Source organism: Sesamum indicum, linkage group LG9, assembly GCF_026168435.1.
Source record: "Sesamum indicum cultivar Baizhima isolate 11 linkage group LG9, ASM2616843v1, whole genome shotgun sequence".
NCBI lineage: Eukaryota > Viridiplantae > Streptophyta > Magnoliopsida > Lamiales > Pedaliaceae > Sesamum > Sesamum indicum.
The window spans coordinates 15,323,090-15,332,184 of NC_142665.1; the positions used below are offsets into that span (position 1 = coordinate 15,323,090).

The 9,095-nt window shown below is 35.1% G+C and overlaps 1 protein-coding gene across 2 annotated transcripts; it reads left to right on the forward strand.

The window, feature by feature from the left end:
- The first annotated feature begins 289 nt into the window (after nucleotides 1–289).
- LOC105171250 (protein HEAT INTOLERANT 4) lies at nucleotides 290–7,423 on the forward strand. 2 transcript variants are annotated; one of them, XM_011092303.3, is made up of 14 exons: nucleotides 290–744; nucleotides 1,068–1,106; nucleotides 1,219–1,272; nucleotides 1,443–1,506; nucleotides 1,854–1,912; nucleotides 2,487–2,611; nucleotides 2,693–2,755; nucleotides 3,556–3,614; nucleotides 4,064–4,143; nucleotides 4,291–4,329; nucleotides 4,477–4,539; nucleotides 4,634–4,681; nucleotides 4,781–4,909; nucleotides 6,956–7,423. In XM_011092303.3, exons 1-14 carry the CDS (start codon nucleotides 451–453, stop codon nucleotides 7,001–7,003), a joined length of 1,164 nt encoding a protein of 387 aa, XP_011090605.1. In that variant the 5' UTR covers nucleotides 290–450; the 3' UTR covers nucleotides 7,004–7,423. The 2 variants fall into 2 exon arrangements, with proteins under 2 accessions (XP_011090605.1, XP_011090606.1); XM_011092304.3 differs by lacking the exon at nucleotides 2,693–2,755.
- Nucleotides 7,424–9,095: the final 1,672 nt, after the last annotated feature.

A 9,095-nucleotide genomic window follows, 5' to 3' on the forward strand; every position in this document is an offset into this window, starting at 1 on the left:
ATAGGACTAAACTTGTAATTTTTCCATAAAAAAATCTAAATATTAACTTTTACAAAATTTAAATCGTTTTATTTGAACAGTTAAAAAATGATTATTATAAAATGATCAAATGAATTTAAATTTGAATTATTGAACACTTTTATGACTATAATATAATAAAATTTTAAAAAGTGATTTTTAAATTAATGTCACAATGGTTTCATCTGTTGTACATCTGGAAGCGCAAGTTGTACCCTGCGTAATTTCCACGCTGTATAAATGGGAAGAGGTTTGTCGCATACAAAAAATCAAAGCCCCGCTTTGTATTCGTCTGTTTCCGCCATCTGATTTCTCCTCTCCCGAATTCAAATTTGGGGTTCTCACCAAACCCTAGCTTTCTCTCTCTACAAACCCTGCATTTCCCTGCGAATTTCACTCTCTCTTTTGGAGTACAGTTAGACAAGACGAGCGATGAGGAAGGGTGCTAAGAGGAAGGCAACACACAAGGGCGAGTCTCAGAAGAAGCCGCCGGCTGAGGAGCAGAAAAATGAGCCGAGCGAAACCCCTAGCCATCCGGCAGAGGAGCAGAAGAATGAGGCGAGCCAATCCCCTGGACACCCGGATGAAGAGAACCACTTGCAGGAGAGGAGCGGGGATGCTGAGCCCCAGCCGAGCAAGGAGGCAGCTGCCAAGGGCAGACGTAAGCGAGCCAAGGTTTCCAAGCCTGAAACAGAGCCGGAGTACTTCCCTGAGAAGCGTAATTTGGTAAAAGCTCTTCATTTTTAGCTCATGATTACGTGCATTGATACATAATTTATGCGTATGTGCGTTCTGTTTATATGAATTGTTTTAATTCAACTGTTACAGGTTGTTTGGGATTGCTGTTTAGCTTGTTGATTGATGTTATTTTCCTTGGAAATTTCTGGATTTTTGGAAAATCCGAAGGGAGAAAATAACTCCTGAACCTGGTGGTTTTAGTATTAAGTGTTTGAGTTTTTATTTTCTATCAGGAGAACTGGGTTTTTCATCTTAATGAAATTTTAAGAATCATGGATTTTCTAAATATTTTAAGCGATATATCTGTGCAGGAGGATCTCTGGGAACAGGTTTTTCCAGTTGGCACAGAGGTTAGGATACATTCAATTACTTTAAGTCTTGGCAGCAACGGCTCTTCCTCATAGTTGTTTTAGTAATTGTTTGTCTAATGTGCTGGCTTGCTAAAGTATTTTTTATTGCCAGTGGGATCAATTGGACATGGTCTATCAATACAAGTGGAACTTTTCTAATTTGGAAGTGAGTTACCCAAATCTTGTTACTTCTTATATTACACATACTGATCATTTGTTCTCTTTTGGTCTTTTGTTTGGTGATTCAATAGTACGCCAACCCTGGAGTGCATGTATATTGAAACATACTGAAGAATTAATGAATAGTTGTTCTAACATTTCTTGAGCACTGCATAGGATGCATTTGAGGAAGGTGGAGAATTACATAATAAGAAGGTCTACCTCTTCGGCTGTACAGAGCGTAAGTAACCTTTACTACTTGCCCTCCGTTTTTTGTTTAAGTCTGCCTCATGCTATTATTTCTCTTGCAATTAAAATTTATGCTATACATCATGATGAGTACTACCATGGGTGAATAAGTTACATGGCTGGACTCAAGTTTTGCCTCTTTGATTATGTTTGTTGTGGTTAACCATTGTTGTTTATTTACCCTTGCTTGGCACAGTTCTTGCTTCAGTACCAGTTGACTCTCTTGATGCTTTCTCATAACAGTGCTAGCTAGTTAACTCTTTCTGACTACTGTCTTTTGCAGAGTGTTATGTAAGCTTTTTTGCTTGCCTTTTAACTAACTGAGTATAATTTCTGCAGCTCAATTGGTCTCTTTCCAAGGTCAAGGAAAAGTTACAATGATCCCTGTTGTGGTTGCCGTAAGCCCTGACACTCTTTCAACCATAAAGACAATTGTTTATTTGTGTACTTCATTTGTTTTGTTAGTATTCTTAATTTGTTTGATTGGTCATATTGAATTCTAGTTCGATAGGCGTGGCTTTCCTGATATGTGTGGTAGTGTTTTACTCTTTTATATAACTTTGGTTCAAAGTAAATCGTCTGTGCTTAATTGTACTTGCATTATGCAGTTACAAAATGAGGTCATACACATTATTAGAACAATGTATTCAAATGCGTGCTTTAATATTTCAATAGTAGATATAATCGCCATGTTTTGAAGCTTGAAGCTACTTTTGCTATAATTTCTTTCTCAAATTTGAAGAACATCTCGTATTTATTTTAAGGAGATGAAATTTATGTCAATAAGGCAGGACAAAAATACATATTAGGTTTATGGTATTACTTTGTTGTTCCAGAAAAGTGGGGTTGTTATTATAGCATCTCTAAACTGTGTTAATTATGATATTGTCTAATCTACAATTTACCCCTAATATACTTAGTCCTCTGATACTATAGGACTATCTTTTCAACTTGCATATCTTATGTTAACAGGTGGTATCGCCTTTCCCCCCCTCTGACAAGATTGGGATTAAATCAGTTCAAAGAGAGACTGAAGAAATTGTGCCGATGAAGCAGATGAAAATGGACTGGGTTCCATATATCCCACTTGAAAAGAGGTCTTAAAAGTTCTGTTATTTTGTTGCTGCTGATTTGTTTGTTAAGTTATAGAAAGTTCGTCAATCGTTATTTTCCAACAGGGAATCTCAAGTTGAAAGACTTAAAAAATCGCAAATCTTTATTTTGAGCTGTACTCAGAGAAGGTATATTCTTGTGACTGCTTTCTCCCTCTTATGGTGATTCTAATTTGCTCATTTGTCCCTCTGAGGGCATTTAAAGTCTGGTCTCATTTATGAAAATAGATACAGATTGCCTGCCATGTACCAAATTGCCTATACTTTTTAGTCTGTCTTACTGGCTGTCCTTAGGCTTGTTTACATGGTTAAAATATTATGCGGATTTAACATGCCATCAAGTTTATTTCTGCTCTGAGACTGGCATAATTCTTTTCCTTTGAAAGTGAAGGATCGTGAGAATTTTGTTATCAATTGTTTATTAATAAATTTGTTTCTCCAGTTTTGTATTTGGTGATGAATTTAGCTGAGGAAAAACACTACGGAAAATTGTGATGTCCATCAGTAAACGACTTATGGGCAGTGGTTAAAGTACCCATTTGCATCCATTGAATATCCTTCACTGCAAGCCTTGTGTTGCATTTGGCTTGTTTGAATGTAATTCTTTCACCCAACAGGCTCACGGGCCTAGGTTGTGACATCTCTATTGTTAGGATTTGATGGAAATATGTTAAAATATTCACAGGTAGGAATATGTAAGATGCTATGGATCCATTTTCTTCAATTTATTTTTTACAGTAAAAAGGTTTGTAAAATGAATACTTATTTTGTGGAAAGAAAATTGCTGGAAAAATCAATTTTTCTTGATTTTGCTCTTGGTGTAACTTCATCACCGTTAAGTTCTAGATCAAATGGGGTGTAAGTGTTATAGTTAGGAAATTAAACGGAACATTCATTAAACTCTGCATAGTGACAGTTTTTTGTTGCAGGGCTGGTCTAAAGCATTTGAAGATAGACCGTGTGAAGAAGTTCGAGTATTGCTTACCATGTAGGTGAACATAGTGTCCATTTGTTTTAATTGATTTCTTCTAGTATGTTGTATGCAATCTCCTTTCTGTTTCAGTTCCTGGATCTGGATAAATGTTGTGCTCTTTATGTATTAACAAAGAAATAGGTCCTTTTTTGTCGGTGTATGTGGTTTACAAGTCTCATCAGATAAGCAGAGGGAGACAGGAACTCCTGGAGAGTTGAGAAGTTTTTTGGTTAATGTGCTGGTGCATCTATTTCGCTAGAGCTGTAGATCTTTCTTGAATAATTTGGGATGGGATATCTGATTTAGTTCCTTTGAGTGGCTAACCATTATGTGCATCCCTTTGTTTCTGATTTATGTATGTGATAAATATGAGTTTTGATTTTCTAACTTGGTTGTATTTGCTAAGTGAAATCCACATCCATGGAAAATATTGATTTATGCGAGTGCTTCTCATCTTTTGGCAGACTTCTACCACCCCTTCCAGGAAGATGAACTTGAACAGAGCACAGTAGTAGAGCTTCTATTTCCAATAGATCCCAAGCCAGTAAGATTTGTTATACTAGAGTATACGTGAAATGAAGCAAGTGTTCAGATGTTGCCTGTTTCAGACATTCACAAGAAATGTCTGATAACTTTACAAAGGTATTTAAATGAATTTGATTGGCTAACCTAATTTCAAATCTGCTTCCAGGTTTTCTGTGAGTTTGATTGGGAGCTGGATGAACTAGAGGTATACTGAAAATTATGTTTCTATATTCTGGTTTTTCACAATCCATAAACTACTTCAGGAAGCTCATTTGTGCTGTTGTGTATTCATATGCTTGATTAAAGATCTCAATATAGAAAACTGTTTTGACCAAGTAAAATAAAAATTCAGGAGTTCACGGATAAGCTTATTGAGGAAGAGGAGTTGCCAGTAGACCAGAAAGAACCTTTTAAGGTAGTTCTTCACAGCAATGGCAATGGTAGCTTATGTCTCAATTTTTTTCATTCCTTACATAATCCACTGGAGATTGACATCCTCTTTTCTTTAGGACTTTGTGAAGGAGAAAGTTAGAGAAGCTAAAAAAGCTAACCGCGTGGTACGTTTTGATAGGAACATCTGGTTAATCTTCTCTATATTGCAGGCTTCTTGAATGATGCCTTCCTTTTTTTCTTTTGCCCCCTTTTCTTTTTTACAGGCAAGGGAGACCCGTAAAAAGACACTAGCAGAAATGAGTGAGGAAACTAGGGCTGCTTTTGAGAATATGAGATTCTACAAATTTTATCCTGTACCTACACCTGACACTCCTGATGTATCAAATGTGAAGGTGAGTACCCTCATTCTTAATATTATTGTTTGCTTGGTCTGGTCATGAAATTTTTGGTTTGATATTTTATTTTAGAAGCTTTAGTTCGTATCCTGTTATGTTTATGCAAATAAAAAAACAGAATAAACGATAATGTTTAAGAAAAGCACAAAAATTCCCTTTGTGGGATATCTATTTCATTTGCTTCTTATACCCTACATTCCGTACTAAACCCTTCATTTGCCTCAGTGGTGAACTGATTCATTTGTTAATTGCAGTTCTTGCTCCCTTTAGAAAGTGTTGTTCATAAACAAAAAGTTACTAGGTTGATTACTTTGCCTTTCTGTTTTGCTCATGCCACTATGTAGCTTAATTTATTTAAGCACCTTATGAATAGGGATTTTTCACTGTTTCGGTGCTTTGGATTCTTGCGTTGAAAAATTTGTTTTGTTTTAGAGCTTGGCCTTGTAGTCTAACCCTAGAAGCTGGCGCATTTTGTGCTCTTTATTTTTCAATATGGAAAAAGGCTGGTAATTACCTCTAAAAACCCCTGCGATCACTCTGTTGTATCTAATATTCCTATTATAGCTGTCTAAATTGATGTTCCTATTAAATTGTGTAGTTACTTTCAGGTATATATATATATATATATTTGCCTGCCATAAGTGGTGCCATTTGGCATGAAAGTTACAGAAAATTTTCATCTGTATGTGATCATAATGGACTCCCAACTGAAAGAGTTTCTGGAGTCTGCCTAAGCTCAAATCTGCTGCCTGATCCAAACAGGATGACACAGCTGCATAGAAGTTGTTGATGAAAGAACAGTTGTGAGATATATAGCTGATTATTCTCATAAAAAAACTTTGTTCACATTCTAAATAGCATCATTGAGGGGATCTTTTCTGAGATTTTGGTCACTGCTACACAACTCTTCTGTCATACGATTAGGTTAGTCGTGGTTTAGCAGTAACTGTTAATTATTCCTTTTATAAGGGCATGAGGTATGTTCCATTTGGACGGTTTTGTCTGAAGAGTATTGTCGTATTAAATAGTTGAGATATATAGATAGTCATCTGTCAAATTCTGTTGTTTGCATTTTATTCCATTTGTAATTAACATTGAGAAAGAATGATAAGTTTTTGGGATAAATCAGAGACCATAGAATAGTATCCACAAATTTTATCATTAGTGTAGGAAACCAGAGGTTTCTGCAGTCAAATATAGAAATCTGAACTATATTCATGTCAATTGGCACGACACCTTAAGTCATTAACATGAAAAACTGTTTACATGGACAAGTTAATGCATCTTTTCACACAATATTTGGTGCTCTTGCAAATGAACATATTGTTTGGAGAATTTATTGTGGTGGTTGCTATTCTCCAAAATAAAAATGGGATGATTTGTGGATTTACTATTCATCCCCATTCTGCAAACCATATGGATCAGTGTAACAGAAATACATTTAGTATCACCAATCAAAAGAATGTGCTGTCTAGTTTGCCACCCCTGATTACTGCACAAGCTTGGGCATCTTAGCTCCTTTTGCTAGATGAGTCCTGCACTTCTGAATGCTATGATTTACGAGTAGTCTGGACTGTTCATAATGAGATCTCGTGGTAGTAGTTCATATATATCTTCAAAGCATCTGAAGAATATAGTTCATCTTTTATTCTAATTATTGTTCAGAATTATGGCATATATCTTTGTGTTTTAGAAGCATTAGACATCTCATCTCTCTCCCTTGTCCATCAGAACCTGATTATATCTGCAGTCAGAATGCAGAAATTGATGGCTTCCTGTTCGGCTCTTCCCATACATGTCTTTACAGTTCCTGTTGTATCTACATACTATCTAGTCAGCTTGCTAGTATTATAGCTGAGATCAACTAGAGGAATTCGTAGCTGTTTTCATAACTGAAATTTTGGTTTGTCTGGGCATAGGTTATTTATTGAGTTTAATTCTTAAGAATGCTACTTTTTTCACATTCTCTTATCTTATCATTCTTGTGGTACTATAGCCTTGATAAGAATCTTACCTGTTGCTTGTCTCCAATCTGCAATACAGTCGCCCTTCATAAACAGATACTATGGGAAGGCTCACAAGGTTATGTGACTGACACGACAAATACAAGTTTTGTATGGAAGAGTGCATCTCTTAGTCATTACTTGTTGCCGTACCTACTTCGTGTTCGATTTGGCTCCAGATATTTACAACCTGTAAATGCAAAGAGAATCATAACGAGCAGGCTTATGGCTTTCTTGTCATAGAAAGTGTAAACTTAAAGAGGTTAAGACTAGGAAATGAGGAAAAGCAGAGTTTACAGTCATTTCCTGTACCTTCTTTTGTATTAATAGGAAATCATCAATTTTGTAGACAATTAATTGAATTCACAAGCTGTGAATTCCTTAAGATTACTATCTTCTTGTTCTTAAGTTTGCTGATTATTGTTGAGATATTTCACTTCCCATGTAATTCCTGTACGATGGGCATCAAGGATTGTGGTAAATGTACCTTATTTATCATATTCTGACATGCTTTAGAGGGTGTTGAAGCAAAAGATAGAGAGTACATCTGCATTTCTTTTTTAAACTTTGTTGAACCTACGCCCTATTTCAAGCTTGGAATAATTTTTAATTGTTGTGATACTTATGATTTGAATTTGGAGTTATTTTTTTACTGTTTCTTATTATTGATATTTATAATTCACTTGAATAGATAGGTGAATAGTATAATATCAAATCAAGAGAGAATAATATAATGTAGCCGTTGGGGACATTCACCTCATAGACATAGGCCATATGGCCAAATCACATAATTTCTTATTTTCTATTTCTTGCTTTGCACAAATTTTAACAGAAATGTTCAAGGAATGCACTTAGTTGTCGTAACACATGAACAATATGATATAAAAATCATCCTCCTTGGAAACTTGGCATCCTTGCCCTAGCAGGTGAGAAATTGGGAATTTCTTATTCTCAACGTGAATTTGATGTGACTTTCACATGCATTGTTTAATTTATGATATTCTATTTATAGTTAGTTCTAGTTGAATTTGTCACTCTGAATCTGCAAGCTCGGTTTGAAGGTGAATATAACGTGTATTCTTTAATTTATGGTATTTTCTTTGTCATTCGATCTAATACTATTTAGTTATAATCTGAACATGCAAGCCGATTCAAAGAATGCTCTCGGATGCATTATTTAGTCTATAGTATTTAACTAAGATTAATTCCAATTCCATTTGCCACATCTTGGATTTGCAATATGCCTCTAAGGTGGCTCTAAAACCATTTGTCATGGCCCGTATTCTCTAATCGATTTATATGTGACTCTTACTATCGTTTATTTTATAATATTCTATTTAAAATCAACTATAACATCATATGTCAGAGCCCGTCTACAAGTCTAATGAACACAAAAGCTCTTTAAAGTTGATTGTATACATCCCACGATTAAATGAAAACTTACCTAAAAGGAATACCTCAAACATGAAAACATGTGATTCTAGCCAAACTTATAAAGCATTTACCTTTTCATTTTAAGGCATGGTCACATGCATAAGTCCATTTATCTACTAAATGACAAGCTCGTTTTGGAAACAGAAATAGAAATTAAAGCAAAACATATTCTACAATAACAAAAGGTAATGTACCATTTTTAACATTGATGGTAGATCTCATCATCCTTATCCATGTCCTCACAAAGCTATGTCTGGCCATGAATGAGCATACGAATGAATGATAACTGATCTTTACTGGGATAACTCAATAGTTTGGGTATAAAATTTTTTTATGAGAGATCTCGTGTTCGAATTATGAAAATGTATATGTGTTGTGTGCATGACATGAGTGTAAAAAAATAAAAAAAGATAAATAAAATGAAATGGGTCCAACCCACTTTCAACTATAGCCATTGAATGAGGTGCAATTCCTTCACTTGTAGTGATTCCTATGCATTTGGCAGCCAAATGGAATACCCTATTTTACTTTAATTCACCTTTTTCTACACACTGTGCTCTATGACTCAATTGTTTGGTGTGATCACATCACATGAAAGTGGTGCAGTAATAGTAGTAGTTGAGAATTAGTGGTGATAAAAGATTTTCTATCTATCCAAAATAATTTTAAAATAGTATTTTATGGTACGTTTTAAAGTTTTCAACGGAGAAGATAAATAACATTAAGGGTAAAGAAGAAATTTCATT

Coding starts and splice junctions, on each gene's coding strand:
- LOC105171250 (XM_011092303.3), top strand. CDS start 451: ATGAGGAAGGGTGCTAAGAGGAAGGCAACACACAAGGGCGAGTCTCAG. Junction 1,107..1,218: donor TTTTTCCAGTTGGCACAGAG/GTTAGGATACAT, acceptor TTTTATTGCCAG/TGGGATCAATTGGACATGGT. Junction 2,756..3,555: donor TTGAGCTGTACTCAGAGAAG/GTATATTCTTGT, acceptor TTTTTGTTGCAG/GGCTGGTCTAAAGCATTTGA.